Source organism: Dermacentor variabilis, chromosome 4 (assembly GCF_050947875.1).
Source record: "Dermacentor variabilis isolate Ectoservices chromosome 4, ASM5094787v1, whole genome shotgun sequence".
NCBI classification, from domain to species: domain Eukaryota; kingdom Metazoa; phylum Arthropoda; class Arachnida; order Ixodida; family Ixodidae; genus Dermacentor; species Dermacentor variabilis.
In genome coordinates this window covers 37,440,915-37,459,460 of record NC_134571.1, presented here as the reverse complement: position 1 = coordinate 37,459,460, position 18,546 = coordinate 37,440,915, and the positions used below count along the sequence as shown (strand labels likewise).

General features: G+C 46.5%; 1 protein-coding gene across 1 annotated transcript in view; it reads right to left on the bottom strand.

The window, feature by feature from the left end:
- Positions 1–137: 137 nt before the first annotated feature.
- LOC142577735 (neuroendocrine convertase 1-like) overlaps positions 138–18,546 on the bottom strand; it is a 31,885-nt gene continuing 13,476 nt past the window's right edge. Inside the window, exons 5-15 of the mRNA XM_075687187.1 lie at positions 7,859–7,896; positions 7,720–7,796; positions 6,780–6,868; positions 6,158–6,226; positions 5,071–5,488; positions 4,113–4,269; positions 2,987–3,200; positions 2,200–2,333; positions 1,974–2,120; positions 1,336–1,495; positions 138–365 (exon numbers count right to left, since the gene is read on the bottom strand). Coding sequence (XP_075543302.1) covers positions 1,391–1,495; positions 1,974–2,120; positions 2,200–2,333; positions 2,987–3,200; positions 4,113–4,269; positions 5,071–5,488; positions 6,158–6,226; positions 6,780–6,868; positions 7,720–7,796; positions 7,859–7,896 — 1,448 coding nt within the window. The 3' untranslated portion in view covers positions 138–365; positions 1,336–1,390. The remainder of the gene's footprint in view (positions 366–1,335; positions 1,496–1,973; positions 2,121–2,199; positions 2,334–2,986; positions 3,201–4,112; positions 4,270–5,070; positions 5,489–6,157; positions 6,227–6,779; positions 6,869–7,719; positions 7,797–7,858; positions 7,897–18,546) is intronic.

Below are 18,546 nucleotides of genomic sequence, written 5' to 3'. Positions count from 1 at the left end.
TTATTTCACATGGCACACGCGTCATGGCATACATATGTGCGCGGTTCTGAAAGCCATTTCATTTATTCCAGCTCTTTTAACAGACAGACACGCACGACGTATTGGCTTCGGCGCCAAAAGTTTCAACAAACGCTGGTCCTTGGGCTCTCTTTATTGATATAACGTTCTGCGCGCTGGGGCTCGTGGACAGGAACCGCCACGCTCTTTGTTGGCGACCACTGTCGGCATTCACTGTGAGTTCCGCTGGTGAACATTTCAGTGGAGGGAAGGATCGACGCACGTCTGCCTCAGCCGCCACGTCGACTGCGATGGTGCTGCACACTCGGTAAACCGGGAGGGAAAGGGGGTCTTCTTCAACGAAACTCCTGCGAAGACAAGGAGCGATGATGTCGACGACTGTTCGCGCTAAGACTACGGTACCGTGCGAGTCATAATTGCAGGAAAACAGTGTTGGATATTGTATGCACTATTGTGTTACGTTAACCAGAAGGGAAGAAGGGGGGCAATAACCGATTAATGGAAAAGTCGCTTGATTGATTCATGGGGTTTCACGTCACAAAGAAACATTGGGGGGCCCTGTGAGATGCTGCAGCGCGGGAGGCTTCGAATAAATTTTGACTTCCTAGGGTTCTTTAACGTACGCATAAATGTTGACGCAAAAAAAAAAAAAATCTAGCGTGCACCTACATCTGATCACACTAGCGTTTTTCTTTCTTTTCTTTCTTTTTTGTGCATTTGTAGCCGCGACCTCGTGCTCAGCAGCACAACGTCATAACCACTGCCGCACCCCTGCGGGTAGGAAGGCTAATCGATCAATCGCCCAGCCATACACTGCAGACTAAAGCCTCCGTTATATTGTGTTCGAAGGCGAGCATCAGAAGCAGGAGTTTCCCCAGGAATTGAAATTAGGGGGTTGTATAAATTTCTAGGGGGAGGGAGGGGGGTAGGTGTCGATGGTAGAGGAGAAGCTGTATGGTCATTTTTATTTTTGATTTGTGTCGTAGATGTGTCGCGCAGGACTATAGCATGCAACGTTTAGGACTCCAACACTGATGACAAAGGTTGCGAACGATTACTTCACTTTACACAAGGACTAAACTCATGTTTATGGACAGACAAAGCTAGGTAACAAGGATTACACAAAATATGTTTTCTAAATAAACACCGTTGCATCTTCCACAACAAGCCAGACAAGAACAATCTGTCCCGGCCTTCGCGTACATGCCATTCTCCCGGCGCTATTAAGCAAAATTACCGGTTGTCTGTGAAGAAAAAAAAAATTTACGAATTAAGGGGGTGCCTTAACAAAAACAAGGAGGTGCGTACCGTGCGTACCGTACGTACATCCCTCTTAGGGGATGCGTAGGGAACTCACTGAAGAGGAGTCTGCTCAGTTTGGGGCGATCAGGTTCTCTCCGAGCAGCGCCTGCTGTAGGCGGTTCCACTGGACGTCCGCTGCACGATGTGCCTCCTCCTCCTCCTCTTCTTCGTACTCCTGCGTCACGCGCGCATGCCACATCTAATCTCTTTCTCTCTAATTATATATATATATATATATATATATATATATATATATATATATATATATATATATATATATATATATATATATATATATATATATATATATATATATATATATATATATATATATAAAGCGTCTTAAAGAGCCGGCGGATTTAAGAAATGGCGCTTTTGTCGGCTAATATCCATGTATGCATTTACAAGTAACACGTTTGAAAGTCTACGTTCGGTGGTCTATGGACTGTAAAGTATAAAAGAATATACTTCTTAACGACCTTTTGTAAGCTATTGTCTGACCAAAAGGACTCGCCTAAAACGAAATTCAATCAGTCTACTTGAAATCTATGGACTGCATGCCTATTAAGTTACCTTTATAAGGGTAGATTTCAGGTGTACGTCAACACTACTACGTTTCCTCTACACTGAGCGTAAAACTCGCGATTGCTCACCGGTACCGTGTCGATGACAGCCTGCGCCAGCCGCTCGTCGTCGTAGCGCCGACGTCCGTTCCTGGCCACCTGGTACGCAGGCTGCTCGCTTGTCCCGCTCAGCGTCATGGAGACGGCGTTCAGTCGTCCGACGTTGTCCTGACCGAACTGCGGTACCCAGATCGACTGGCTCTGTCGAGCATTCCCTTCGCAGACACGGCTGTTTGCGCTGCCGAGAGGAGCTCACCTTGTCCCGGATGACGAGTACCCAGAGACCCCGCGGGTCTTCGCCCCACAGGTGGACCGTGAGGAAGGTCCAGTTGCGGAATCCTTGTCCCGTGGTGTCCTTGGCTCGGCGGTAGAGCAGCACGCTTTCGGTGCCTGCAGGGTGAGTGGCGGCGTCAACGCAGCGCAGGCACGTATAACGGGTAGGTCTATTCTTTCAGGTCTATAGCTGCAGTTGCACATACAAATTAACCTTTATGGTTTTCTTAAATTGAGGCACTGAGAAAGACCACCTGTGCAAATAAGTTATGTGGCCAGGGGACCACAAAGTGAGATGATAATTATCGCTGTCAGTAGCCCAGTTAACTAAATATTAATAATTAACTTTTTGTTGACTGCAGTAAGTGGGTATGTTTGTATTGAAAAGTTAGAGGCAGTCGTGTTTCTGCACAATATCAGCTGGAAGAATTTTTCTGGCGTGTCTGTGCTCGAGATATTCGACTCCAAATTTTAATTGTCGTTCGCATGATTACGCATGCAGGAGAGTTAGAATCGGTGCAAAGTTACACTCTGATGTGACGCGGCTGTTGCGTCACATCAAAAAAGATAACACGTAAAATAAAGTAATAAAGTAATAAGTAATAAAGATAACAGTAATAAAAAAAGATAGTAAGTACTAACTAAAGTTCGTTCGCATAAAGCTGAAAGAAAGAACTGCGATAGAAAGGTCTCTCTCTTGCACGCGGTGCCTCTACACTGCAAAGACAGAACTGCGCCTGCGCAGTATCTCGCTGGGAAATCGAGCGAACCAGCCGGCGATCGCAGGTACACGTCCAGGGCGCCCCTCTGCGAGTACTGCAGGTCCAGGTGCACCTGGACGTGCTCGAGGGCCGCCAGCGGGCACAGGAGGGCGTCGAACGCCAACTGCAGGTGTTGGCCGGAGGCCATGCGGTGCGGCAGCAGCGCCGACGGCTCCAGGCGGCACTGTTCGCGACGCCCCACGTTGGTCCAGTTCAGGGCGGCCTGCGTAGTTCGCCCTTCATTTAGCGTGAAATGTGATGCCAACTGTCTGCGTCCGTATGGCCGCGCTTACGCGGAAGAGTGGCAGGCCTCGATCGATATACTCTCTAAAAAAATCAACTTTAAAGGGATGCTAACAAACAGAACTACTAGCGCAAGTATATTCTTTCGAGACTCTGCTAGCACTTATTCGGGGGCACAAGGTTGCATATTAGCAAGGAAAAGGAAGTCAAATGTTGTGTTATTAAATTTCGCGCTCGAATTGCCGCACCGACGTGTTATTAGTATGACGTCACGGATGGCGTATGCGTATGCGTTATTCTTTTGCGCCATAATAAAGAACGCACAGAAAGCAGTACCCAAATAGCCCAAGAAGAGAGAGAGAGAGAGAGAGAGAGATGAAATAAAGAAGAAAGGCATGAGAGGCATTAGAAGCGGTTTGCTGCTTTATAATGTAGAAGGGGAGGGCAAGATAGATAAGAAGGAAACAGATAAATAGACAAACGGGAAGCCAGATAGATAGATAGATAGATAGATAGATAGATAGATAGATAGATAGATAGATAGATAGATAGATAGATAGATAGATAGATAGATAGATAGATAGATAGATAGATAGATAGATAGATAGATAGATAGATAGACGGTGCGCACTCGCGCTGACACCGCCGTCGACACAACACCACAGTACTAAAGCCGTTATTACAAGTCTCTTGCTGTTAATAGTTGTAACAATGCCTTCGCGCAACCTCTTCGGCGACGGCTGGGGAGGTCGGCATTCAAAAACGGTCTGTTCTGAAAGTGGTCTGTCAAAGCGCAGCTAGCAAGGTCGCGAGTGATCGTCTCTGCGCACTACATCGACGGCAGGTGGGGAAGACCGCAATGATCACACGCAGCGCGTGAGAGGAAGCTTACCTGTACCATGGCGTGCGCGTCCATCAGTCCAAATCCGAAGCGGCTGTTGTAGAGCAGGCCAGCGGCATTTCGCTTCCAGCCCCGGTTCGAGCTGAGCGGCGCGAAGTCCGACGTCCACGCTACCAGGTGCTGCACGTCGCGCCAACCAAGGTCCGGGCTGCGATCACAGTGCGCCGCCGCGCGCGTGAGTTCTCGACACGAACACAATAACTTGCGGACACGACAAAAGGACAAAATCGGAGTAGTTAACGTTCTGCGGAAACCCACGTAACCTGCTCTGGTCGCTGCACACGGTGCCGCTCGAGGTCATCGGTTGGTCTACAAACTGCAACAGCAGCATTTTCACACGGAAGGCAAGCAAAAGCGCTCCCGTACTAGTAGATACAGCTGGGCGCATAAACCAATGTGGTCAAAGTGATTATTGAGCCCTCCATTGCGGCGTCTCTCAAAGCCCCGTGTTGCGTTTAGACGTTAGACTCACTCACTCACTCACTCACTCACTCACTCACTCACTCACTCACTCACTCACTCACTCACTCACTCACTCACTCACTCACTCACTCACTCAATCACTCACTCACTCATACTCTAGGATTTCCGTCACTATTCCAGGGATTTCTCGACGCTCCAGCACTGTGATCGTCCATTCGCCCACCCCCTGCTATCCGTTAGCCTCCCGCTTAGCCCTGTACGTGGGTCTGCTGACGAGTTTCTTATGGGACACCGAATTCTACCAGCTTCTGTGATTTCGCTGAATTTATTTTTGCGTGTCTGCGTACGCTTGTTTCTCTTATGTGCGCACGTCTCTCATTACTGCCTCTTTTCATTTTCGTTATTTATTTCTCTATTCTGCTATGCGTCTCTCACTCCGGACATCTGGAGTTGCGTGCCGTGCCAATCTTTCCTCCTGCCGCGTCCTCCAGGCCAAGTTAAGGCCTCCCCACAAACTCTCACGTACTTGGCTTGCAGAACGAGCGCCACGATGCCCGCGGCCAGCGGCGCCGACGCCGAGGTGCCCGTGTGCTGCGTCGTGCAGCCGTCGTGCAGGTCCGAGGTGGACACCTTCTGGTCGGTGTAGGCGCCCGACGAGTAGGCGGCCGCCATGGTCGAGGCGCACTTCTCGCCGTAGTAAGGGAAGCGGCCGCGCTGGCTGGCGCCGGACACCGACAGGGTGTACGGGGAGCCCGCGTAGCCGTCGCAGTTGCAGTTGTCCCCCTTGGCGCCGCCGTTGCCCGAGGCCCACACGTAGACGGAGCCGCGTCCGCCGCGGCCGCGGGTCACTCCCCGCTCGAGAGCCTCGCTGGCCAGCCGCTTGGGGCCGTCCACCGTGCGCCCGTCGTCCGAGGGGCCCCACGACGCGCTGAACACGTCGATCTCTGCGAGATCCGCCCCAATCGCGTCGTCCGTAAGACCGAGGGGAAAATTTTGCGACCCGCTTCTACTTTTTTTTATATCCCTAACAACGGTACGAAGCCTGAATTTCTCGGGTGCGCCACGAATAATAAACTACAGCTCCTTTTATGCGAGCGCTTCTAAACGCGCGCCGAGTGCGTGACAGAAGGTCACTGTATAGGTGTCAGAGAAAGCGGAGGTGGCGATCACGTGGTATCGCAACAATATCACAAACAAAAAGCAGTCATGCTGGTGAGGTTTCTGGAGGCCCGTGCAACGACCGCGTCACTGAAAAACTTCCAACTGCGTGCTTGTGTTTGAAATGCAGGGAAGCTCCTTTCCCGTACGTCAAGTACTGAGTGGACTCTGCATTCGGCAGCACGGTCATGGTGTGAGTGTCTGGTACCACGAGACCGCGACATCAGATTTCGGTGACGTGAATAGTCTCCGTTTCCACACTTGAAGCCGCACTGTATTTGAGGCGTCTTTTGAACAGTTCAAATTCAAACGTAATGCGAATATTTATTTGTAGCGCTCTCGCGGAAACGAGGCTCCATATCGTAATTGCCTGTAAAACAGCTGTTAAAAAAAGCGACACAATTATTTTTCACTGTCAGTACTCCTTTAAATGTAGCATACGTGGTTCTGCTTACCTTCGACGTTGAACGCCAGCGACGTGGACTCGACGGCGTCCACTACGTCACCGTCCAGCATGCGGATACCTGCGGGATCCGCCGTGCAATTCTCACTTTGCGTCAGCAAAGCATTAAATGGGTTAGTTGGTTCATGCTGATGTCCTGTAGCGTCGTAACTTGGGTCACTGCTTTGGCGTTTCTGCCTTAGCGAGCATTATAAATCATATAACTTCTGTAGCTACCTCAACTACAAAAAGCTGCGGTAAGTTTGAAGCACCGAGATGCATATTCTAGACAAATATACATGCAACAGGCACCAAAGTGAACGTTTGATTGAATTCATATACGGCGCGCTCCTCAGTTTCGTGCCATGTGCCCAAGGTCGTTTTTTGCCATCTAATTTTCTGCCCCCCTCGGCGCTCAAGTACTTTTTCAAGCAGGGTTGCGTAGTTGGTCGATTTCCTTTAGACAATCCGAGTACTTACACGCCTCGTCGTTGGCATCGGCTCCCCGAGACATTACTTCGAGTCCTCATATATTTTTATGCGTTTACAAGCCGCAACACAAAATATCTCATTCGTGCAGACAGTGTTTAGAAGAGCAGCGCACGACATCGCATGCATAATAACAATACGCGCACCTCCAATACGTGCTTCGTACGCTACGCCAACTCCGCAGTTCCGGTTGTTGGCCGTCATGGCAATCTCTCCGGCACAGCGGGTTCCATGGCTGCGTAGAAAGAATACAAGATGAGCTGCGATTCCTTCATCGTCGGTGTTCAGGCATAGGGAAAGCGAAGTTTTACAATCAAAACTGCACGTCGAAAAAAAAAAAGAAAAACGTCGCTGTTATTGCGTTGCGTTGAGCTGACTCTTTGGAACGGCCGGTTCATTATCATCGCTTTTGGTCTAAGTCAGTTGGCGCCCCGTATAGGTAGGTGTTCGTGGGTACTAGCTATCCCAGACCACGGCCTTACTGCACATTATTTCAGCGCCTCACAGGTCGCGGTGGCTTTGTGGCTTCGGCGTTCTGCTGCTAAGCACGACGTCGCGGGCTCAATACCTGGCCGAACCCGCCGTGGTTTCTCAGTGGCTATGGTATTGGGCTGCTGATCACGAGGTCGCGGGATCGAATCCCGGCCACGGCGGCCGCATTTCGATGGGAGCGAAATGCGAAAACACCCGTGTACTTAGATTTAGGTGTACGTTAAAGAACCCCAGGTGGTCGAAATTTCCGGAGTCCTCCACTACGGCGTGCCTCATAATCAGAAAGTGGTTTTGGCACGTAAAACCGCATATTTTTTTTAATACCTGGCCGCGCGCCCTGGCCAGCTAATTGCGAGTACAAGCTATCTACAAAGAAGCAAACACTCATAATATTTAGGCGGTACGCATTGTTCTTTCGGGTTACGTGCATCAATCTTGGATTAGCAACCGATAAACCAGAATAATTACATGCATCCCACGCATTCGATGACAAGACAATGTTCTATATATATACATATATATATAGAACAGTTCATTGTTAGAGATGCAGCCTATATAAACACGATTCCGGATTTCCTCTGGGTGAGCACTTACTTGTTGAGGTCCTGGGAATCGTAGCGAGGGAAGGGATCGCGGTCGTCGTCGTTGAAATCGTAGCTGGCCTCGGGTGCCTGCGTCACGATCACGACATCTTTCAGTCGCCGATGGCGCCAAAAGAGAAACACTCACTCACGTAGTTTTGCATCAGGTCCGTGTGGTTCCACTCCAGTCCTGCGTAACGCGTGCGTTCGATCCGTGAGTAGTAAGCAGGAACGGTTACGTACGTGTCATATACAGAGGGATATGCATATTTCGTTTAAAATCATCGATAAAAGTCTTGGGCTTAACGCTGCCTTGCTCTCGTTCAGCTTTTGCAGAAATATAGCCTTTCGGGGTCTAGATGGTTGAATGTGACATTTGGAACAGACCTGCCTGGTTATATGGAAACTCATGCGGAACCTCACGGCGACGGCAGAAATGCGCCTGGAATGTCCATATAATTGCTATCGCAATAAAATAATACGAAGCTGCGTTCATCTATGGGGAAGCTTAGCTGCTGCGAAAATGGCGCTAGCATATTTCGCCACATGTTACCAGCTGTGGAAAGCAGCCGTTCCGGGAGGGCTGCTGCTTGTTGCCCGCTCGATCCCCCTGGAACACTCGGCAGACAAACAAGCACAGAGAAAAAAAGCATTGTGCAGATCCCACGCACTGCGGAAAACATGTCCGTTTTATGTAAGGTGCTCCGATGTCCTGCTCGCCCGAGTGTGTCTGTGTCTGTGTGTGCGTGCGTGCGTGCGTGCGTGTGTGTGTGCGTGTGTGCGTGCGTGCGTGCGTGTGTGTGTGTGTGTGTGTGTGTGTGTGTGTGTGTGTGTGTGTGTGTGTGTGTGTGTGTGTGTGTGTGTGTGTGTGTGTGTGTGTGTGTGTGTGTGTGTGTGTGTGTGTGTGTGTGTGTGTGTGTGTGTGTGTGTGTGTGTGTGTGTGTGTTTGCGTGTGTGTGTGCGTCTGTGTGTGTGTCACGAAAGCGTGCGTATGAAGACAACGTCAGGGTGATGGCACGACGATGGTGACGGCGACGACTTGACGGCGATGTCATGACGACGGATTTCTCCCACGACTTTTCCTAAGAATTGTTGCAATCTGTTCCGTTATGAGCTGGCCCGATACCGAAGCAAATTGCTGCTTTGCGACACGCCGCACACGCCAACCATCCCAATGCGCCGCCTTCCTTGAGGAGATGAGAATGTTGTGTAGTTGTTATTGCTTCGTGTCGTGCATAGCAAGGGGAAATTGTATACGATGGTGCTTTGACAAACGCAGAAGAGGAGATGGAGGAAGCCTTTTACCACTAAGTATTAGAGTACGCCGTTTTCGTTCGGTTCTGCAGATAGCGATGAATTCAAAAGTGAATTTTTGTCCTTCATGCCTCAATTAGATTACGAAACATAGAATAGATTGGAACTCTCCATGTCAGTAGGGGAGGTAGCGAGAGCTATCGAAGACCGAATTTCTGGAAAGTTACCTGGCCCCGATTGGTCAAGGGCTGCCTTTTCACGAGACCTTAAAGCGTAAATTTATTCCCAATATCGGTGCGCTTATTCAACGAAGCCTTTGGGGTTAAATCTCTTCCAATGTCATTTATTTGTTCCCATACTATTCTCATTCATAAAAGGAAAAATTCGATCAAACTTCGGTAGGTATCAGCCTATCAACCAATCACTGTAACAAACGTAGATTATACAATTTTAATGGAAATATTGGCTAGAAAGTTGCAGAGAGAGGAGAAGTATCTTTACCGACAATCACTAAGCGAGGTGCGCATTAGAGTGCTGCGATGTCATTAATGACGCAGTCGCTATGCTTCAGGTTGATTTTGGGAAAGCCTTTGGCCGCGTGCCAGGAGACCAGCTTATAGCTGTCTTAAAACATGCGAATGTCGGGACAGTAGTAACAGGAGCCCTTCTTATAGAATATAGTGCTATATCGAGCTCGTGCAGTGCATATAGCACTCGGCTGATTATTAACAAGGAGGCGGGATAGCCTATTCAAGTGCAGCGCTCATTCTCCAAATATTTCCGATTTCTGCTCTTCTTTTTTTGCGGCTTTACTGGAAGATTTTGCCTAAGTGTTATAAGCCGCAATACAATTAGTGGCTTCAGGTCGATGCATTTGAAGTACGCGTACTGGCCTATGCAGATTATATATTTATTTTTCATTCTCATTTAGAAGATATTCGGAAGTATTGCGGAAGTTATAAACATCGTAAAACCTTTTCGTGAACTTAGTGGAAGAGGAGTCAATAAGGGAAAATTTCTTGGTTTTTGGCGTGGAGATTGCGATCTAACACCACATCTTTTCCTAAAAGTACAGTGGGTAATAACACAGGTGAATTATTTGGATGTACACCTAGAACTTTACGGCGGCAGTGATCCTTATTGGCGTAGGCAGAGAGAAGCAATCCTAGGAAGAGGAGAAAAGTGGAAGCTTAGAGCAAAGATCTAGCTATTTCTGCGCGCGCTATACCGTTTGCAATTAGTTGTTTATTGTGAAATTGTGTTATGTGTTGCAAGTTCTTCACTGTACTCAAACAAATGGGGAAAGACTTCAACGTATTTTTAAAAGAATTATGGGGTTTTACGTGCCAAAACCACTTTCTGATTATGAGGCATGCCGTAGTGGAGGACTCCGGAAATTTCGACCACCATTTCGCCTCCATCGAAATGCGGCCGCCGTGGCCAGGATTCGATCCCGCCATCTCGTGCTCAGCAGCCCAACACCATAGCCACTGAACAACAACGTGTTTTTGTACGCGTCTAAATGGGAATACTCATGGGAACGAACAAACCAGCTGAACCGCGTGTCCCGCGAATGCGGGCTTAGTTTTATTGCATTTGTGCACCTTTGTGCACAATTTGTGCGCGCAAAAATGGTGCAAATGGTCGCTTCCTGGCGGCACATTTTGTGACCAAATTTATAAGCACGCTGTCCCGTAAGATAAGTGTACAACGATTTATGTAATGTTGTTTTCTCAATTCAATTGTCCCAGTTCTCTGTGGGAACATGGAAAAACGAGCTGAAACGTCTAAAAAACATGGCTGCGCGTCTCCAAAAGTGAAAAATTTATTTTTAAAATTGCATGCTGGCGTTTTGTCACTTAAGGCATGGCTGACTGAAAAGGTGTTCTTCGTTTCATGCCGTGGCCGCTGTTTCATTTGCCGCAAATCAGAAACGATCGAGCACGTGCTCATGGAATGCCGCGATGGCGGTGTTCTTTTGGTATGTCCTGAGTTACCCTTTGGACGCACAGGGAATAAGATACCTAATAATTGATAAAGAGGATAGGCTTTCCTGTGATATTGCTATGTTATTCGCTCTGAATAGTATTTGGACACCACGCATGACACTTAGTCATGCCGTAGCTGATGCTCGCACAGCGATAGGGCATTTTCGGGTGTCTTTGACTTAGCTTCTTGAACTGAAAAAAAAAAATTAAAGAAAAGGAAAAGTAAGTAATTGGTTGGGGACAAGGTTGGGAACCCCGCGCGGCATATCTGTTAGTTATGAGACAATTAAAAACACGAATTTGTCATTACGTGGCTGACCCCCAATTGCAGCGTTAAAAAAAAAAGGGGCGGGGGGAGGGAGCGTTTATGGCCTAATGGATACAGCGTTAAGCTATTGAGGTAGGTTTTAATCCCACCATCGGATACGCATTTATTTTTTTTTATTTAAAATGCCAATAAAAGAGCATTCATTTCGTTTCAACTGATATGTATTTCTGTAGGTTGTTTACCTAAATCATCATTCGATTTTGTTTTTAAACTGCAGTGTTCTGTAGGGTACTGGTCGTCTTCATCGCCTTTTAAGTTCTTATGCGTTTCTCACGCTACGACATATTGTATAAACTCGGTTTCTCTTTATTTCTTTCCTTTCTTTTTTCTCTTTTGTTTGTTTCTGTTCGACGTTTAGATCATTTTTTTATTGTCCCAAACGTCTTCCTATATTATTTGCATTATACACATTGCACTTACGCTTGACCTTCCCCCTCCCCCCTATGTAATGCCCTAACGGGCCCTTAGGTTACTCAAATAAACAAATAAATAAATAAATAAATAAATAAATAAATAAATAAATAAATAAATAAATAAATAAATAAATATATATATACGTCTTCGTCTTTAGCGCATCTTTATGAAAACTGTCATCCTTCCTACCTACCGCAATGTGCCTGATAAGAGCCAAAAAATGCTTCTCATTAAAAATTTACCTTCTTCAGACCCTGTATTCAGACCCGTAGACAACAGCTTTTATCATTTTCAATATTAAACTAGGAATTTTATCCTAAAAAAATTCCGGCGTGACCCAACTCATGATGACTGTCCACATTAACGCGATAAGCATTCAAGCAATATACCTACACAACGTATTGCTGAAAACAACCGTCGTTTACAATCGTTAGCGATCATTCGGAGAGTTTCATTGCTTCGACCGCATGCGACATACGCTGTCTCCGATTTGCACCCACCTTGCAATGACACTCACTCGCCAGAGTTGGCCATGTCTATAAGGGCATGACAACCTCTGTTTGACAACGACACGGTGATGACGATGGAGTGACGTCGACGGAATGACGAGGAAGGAATGACGTCAATGGAACAATGAAGGGAGTATGACGGTGACGGTGTGACGATAATTGGATGACGATGGCAGTACGACGACGACGCAGTGACGACGATGCCGTGACAAGGGAGGCATAATCACGATTGAATGATGACAGGATGATTACGATGAAATCACGAAGGAATGACGTTGATGGAACAATGAAGGTGGTATGACGGCAATTATATGGAGACGACGGCATGACGACAGTGAGATGACGTTTCTCAAATAATGACGGTGGTATGACACAGCGTGATGACGATGACTCTATGACGACGACAGCATGACGAGAGTCTGGTAACGTAGTTGTAAAGACTACGATGCAACGACCGCGATGAAATGACGACCACGAGCTAGAACACTTCTACCTAGTGGCCCAAAGCTAGCAGACAACTTGGGTAACTGGAGTCGGGCGTAAGAAGATGGATGGATGGATGGATGGATGGATGGATGGATGGATACATTTCGTCTTTATTCATGACCATGTGGCATTTAGGAATAAAGTACTAACCATCTATGACTGTTTTTGCAAACCATATGATCAACTGAAATCATATTTATACATTTTATAATGATATCATGTAGGCGCACTCAAATTTGTATAATACACACTAAGTATTCTATTATTACAATGTTACTCTCGTGTTACACCATATCTACTACATTTCGTTTGGTTTTTGAATTTATTTTATTTGTTTCTTTTTGTTCTTGTTAAAAATTATTGTCTACTCCCACTCACATAATACTCTTACAAAGAATCTGTGAGGTATTCGTAAATAAATAGAACAGATAGATTCGAAGGGCCAGAAGGTAGAGAAATAATGCTAGCCTGATTAATAATCTAGTGTAACATAAAGCTACATGCATTTGACGCCATGTGTCAAGCGTGTAATAATTCTTCTGTAACTGCTTTTCGATAAAATTGATACTTTGTGTGAGATGCACCGCTGCATCGCCTCATACTACAAAAAAAGGGAACGTTGTAAATTTCAAATGCCACCATATGACGCGGCAGTCCTAGGTGAAAATTGAAGTCAAGGAACCATGTCAACCTTGGATCTATCCGTTTAGGAAAACAACAAACACTTTTGTCTGAAGGTACTGGAGAAATGGCCTCTCTAGCTACATATATATGTGGATAGAGATCATCAGCATCTCCATGTACGTGTATCGAGGTGCTGACGTGAGCATGTGCCCATGAAATTTGTATTAGGGTAGAGGCTCGGGAGAGTTGGTCGTGGTTCATGCAATCTGATCAAGCAAGTACTTACAAAGCGTGAGCTTTGTATTTTCGGTATTGTCCGCAGACCTCCTCCCTCATCTCCACGAAGTTCCTCCACTCTCCTCTCTGATTGATGGAAACGGACGTGATGGTGCGCGCGTTTCTGCCATGAGAGAGGAGAGTTCAGTCTCATGACGCCACGCTCAGAGTTTCTGTCTCATCTTTCCGGCTTGTTTCACATAAATTATACTCCGTTTCAGGCATCAGGTGCAACACTGTGGAAACTACGCAAGAAGTTCGTTCAAGAAAGTGTATCACTCCGAACGTTCCACCAATTATTCGCTGCACGCCAACGGCACTTGCTCAGGCGAGCATGCATGTGAGCCTGCCGCGATGGGCTGCAAATAAAAAATTTCTAAAAGAAAACCAACGAAAAGCAAAATGATACGAAGCAGTGCATAAACAGCCATGTACCAACTTGTTTCCAAGGGTTAAACTTTTTAAATTTGATACTGAGATGTATTAAGAACATTTTCGCAACTGCAGACAGAAATAAAGTTTGCTTCAATCCAATCCAATCGCACAATCCCGGTCAATAAGTGCCTTCACAGTATTGCACCTCATGTCTGAAACGAAGTATACATACAAAGTGTTTCACGTAAGTTGTAACAAGTTTTTTAAAACAAGTAGTTGGCCGCAGCTGAATGAAACCAACGGCATATGGTTTGCCGTCATGCTGCGCTCCTTAATGCATTTCTTTATTCCACTTAATTAGTTAATTAACTAAGATGAATTAGGCAGGAATTTATTATTCACTTTAAGGCCAAGTGCGTTTTCTTGTGCTCTAGAGGGGGTTCAGAAACGACCGATCCATTTTTTTTTTTCACAACGTACATGCTGCGGGGCGATTTTCTTCAGCGTTTAAAAAAAGCCCGCGAAATATGAAATAAGACCACGTGACTGCGCTCGTGCGCTATCGTATTGCAGCGCTCTCAACCGTGCGTCGAGCCTATCGCTTATCAGGGATGACGGCGCTTCCTTCCCGTGTGCCACCGCCAAAAATGCTGACGCATTGTGGAGCCGATGCCTGGAGATGCGGCCGAATACTTCGACACGGTCTGCGTGCACGGTTTTTTCGCACGAACCGCGATTGAGAGCGCTGCAATACGATATCGCATGAGCGGAGTGACGTGGTTTTATTTCATGTAGAAGGATAAACATTTGGGCGAGTTAGCACTGGTTGAACATCTGGAAGGGGGCAGCGTCTTCGTCATCTTGCGCTGCCGCTTCAAGATGTTTTAGTTCATATTTCGTGGGCTTTCTTTTCACGCCGAAAAAAAGTCACCACGCAGCATGCACGTTGCCGCAAAACATTCGATCGATCGTTTCTGAACTCCGTGTACAGCGCAACGAAATGCACTTGCCCCTACAGTATATACAAAAAATAGCATAATTAATCTTAGTTTTTAATTAACTAAACGAAATATAAGAATTAATAAAAGGAGCACCACATGACGGCAAACGTTACGCCGTTTCATTCAGCTGCGGCTAACGATTCTTTTAAAATCCTAGGTACAAATTACGTGAAACACATTCTATGCTACAACACTCCGACAAAATTCTGCCCCTGTAAAGCGTGCAACCTTGTGAGTAGCCGTGCCTAAGGAGAAGACAGCTTCTGCAAACGATGGGTGTGTACGTTTAACACGGGCGCTTCCTGCGGATTTTTATCAGTGTAGTCGTGAAGCAACGTACTCGGCACCACACCGGCTAAGCTATACGCCAGTAATGCAGCAATACAAGCTTCATGACAACACATATTCTGTTGGCACCCTTAGCCTGAACAGCGAGAGGCTGCCACTACTTGTGCCATTTCTTTCTTTTTCTTTCTTTCATTAGAGCGATACTTGTTATGGCTCTGTCCTAGACGGTTCGAAATTATTATGTATTCCACTGTAAATTGTAATGACGATGAGCCACAGAATATATATATGTATATATATATCCACTGATGTCCCCATGCAGGCTTATGTCCCAAGTTTGCAACGTGAGTCGGGCTTTCCAGTGTCCTCAGGAGGCGCAAGCATAGATCATACATCCAGAAAACTAAGGTACGAGTAACGAGGTATTATACCTACCGGTGCAAGTATGTGGTGTACGTATAATAAGAGGGACAATGCAACACTCACTCACTCACTCACTCACTCACTCACTCACTCACTCACTCACTCACTCACTCACTCACTCACTCACTCACTCACTCACTCACTCACTCACTCACTCACTCACTCACTCACTCACTCACTCACTCACTCACTCACTCACTCACTCACTCACTCACTCACTCACTCACTCACTCACTCACTCACTCACTAAATTTTGATTAGCTAAATAAATGCGACCATCAAGCCTTTTCGATAGTATACGAGCCAGTCTTCAAAAAAAAAAAAAAAGGGAGGGGGGAGTTTGCAACTCCACCTAAATAAACAAGATGCATCTGAGCTTCCTTCGAAGCCAACGCTCCAGCTCTAAAATTGAGCCTTAAGAGCTCGTGAAGTACTAAACTTTGCCTTGCTGTACTTTTGATCGATGAACACGACAGAAGTTCTTTGACGAGTGATGGAAATTACTATTCTGTTCGTGAAACATTTTTTAAGCGTTAATTTACCTAACTTCGCTGGCGTACCGCCAGGGGTCTATCACCGACGATTAGGCACTACAAACTTTTGGGTCGATTTGATTCATATCTTTTGATATCTATTTAAGCGAAAGCTAATTAAGCCAGCTAACAGCTAGTAATAGTAATAGTAATACTAGTAATAGTAATACTAGTAATAGTAATAGCTAGTAATTAATAGCTAATAGCTATATTAAGCGATAGCTTTTCGCTTAATATTTGATTCAGTAGGGCACTCGCAATTTTATGGAGGTTTTACGAGACTAACAGCAAGATTACGGATTACTGAAAGGCCGGAAAGAAAATGTAGCTTTTGTGGCGGTTATATAGTTTAGGTGCTGTTTATTAATCTGTGAATGGACGAGATTGGTACGGTATTTTAATACACCTCATATATATTAAAGAGCTGATCCGGTTTTGGGGGCACGCGCGTACTCTAATTAGAGATTCGGTTCCATGCTTCGGAATCCGCTACCCGTGTAATTTCTCCAGCTCAGCAAATATTCTGCATATCTTGTTGAAAGAAAAAGAGCAAAAAAAGGAAGAAAATAAGCTTTCGAGGTACAAAAATTCTATCTCTCTCCTCCGCTTTTTTGTTGTAAGGTTTCGCGATTGATAGACGTAGGCTGTGATAGTGAACGGCCTGGTGGAAAATTAAATCCTGTAGCATAATCTTTTGGCACAAGATTGCTCCGACGATTGTGTTCCACCAGAGAGATTACTCCGAAAGGAACACGCGTTGCTTCTGCAAAAATGTCAGGACCACGGCGTTAGCAGCGTGATGAGCCGATGAGAGTTCTGCGCACGTAACCTCACTGCACGTGTTTGCCGCAACAGCATAGCATCAAAACGTTAGGCTTACGGCAGAAACTATACGTTCGTTGCAATAGCACCGCCTTTGCTATGAAGACAGGACGTCAGATGGCTCCGCAGAAATTGCTGACGTGGCAAGAGCGGCCCATCTCCAATATTGCTGTGTTCACGGTAAAAACTTTCCCACTCGATTTTTCAACAGGGACACACCGCCGGAATTCGAGAAGCCCTGCGCGCTGCACTGCGCCCCCCACCCCCCAAAAAGAAAAATAGAAGAAAGGAAAAAAATAAGATAAAAAACAGAAAAACTTGTCATTACCACGTGACCTTCGTCAGGAAACGAGTAGCTGAGGGTGACGTCAGACTTCGAGGCGTTGGCGTCTCTCTCGCCCCTGCAGGCAGCGGTAGCTAAGATTAGGTCCCCCCGACCTACACGGATTCCCGTAGAGAGAGGTAAGCAATTACTCGAGCGCGCCAATCCCAGCGGCTGGCTGCGACAGCTCCACGGGAACCCGTTACAAAACGCGCCTGACGCCTCCTCTGCTGGCCAGTTCCATGTGACACAAAGCGCACGTCATTGGCGAGGCAGTGCTGTTTTGGATGTGCCCTTTCGCATGGCCGTCTGCCCCGGCTTCAGGCCGAGAACGAGGCGTGTCGACTGGACTGCTGGCTCCGCAGTACTGGTCTGCGATACTGACGCTGGCTTTGTTATTTCCGGCGGGCGTAGGTTGGCAACCTTGGTCATGGTTGAAACATGGTGCCTGAATGGCTCTGACGCCAACGCGAAGGTGAACGTGAAGACACGTGCAGCAAACTTGAATTGTGTTAGTCTTGGGGAGTTAAGGGTGGTTACGTCCAAGCCTCGTAAAGATGAAGCGACGCTGTCTTGGAAGAGACACGATGGTCCGTAACTCTCTGTAAGATATATGGCGCCCGTGTCTAGAAGTGCTTATTACCGAGCTTGCCAGCGTAGGTGCATTATATATTAACCAACCGCCATAACGAATACCAGTGACGTAGAAGAAAGCATGCACGGGATGAAACGCTACTGGCAGCTCGGAGTTTATACTGGAAATATACGCTCCTTTAATCCGTGCGTATTTGTCAATAGATCAGCCGGGGCAGTAGCTTGAAGTAAAACGAAGAAAGAATTACAGACTATTCGGCGTGCAGGTTACAGGGTACAATACATGAAAGCCATCTTTAAGTGTCAGTGATACACGTGACACCTTAAAGTCCCTTTTACGTAAAGTTCGTTGTCCGTTCCGAAGCATAATAGAGCGTCTACGCTTTGTTCATCAACCGTCGATTTGAGTACCGGGGCCCATTGTGTTCTACACCATGTTTATGACATTTGTAGTTGCGTAAGCTCATGCCTTTTGTTTGGGTATGTTTTTTTGGTTGCTTGTCCGGCCGCTTGGTTGCTGGATTGGTTGTTTGCTTATTTGTTGGTTTGGTTGGTTGATTCTTTCTTTCTTTCTTTCTTTCTTTCTTTCTTTCTTTCTTTCTT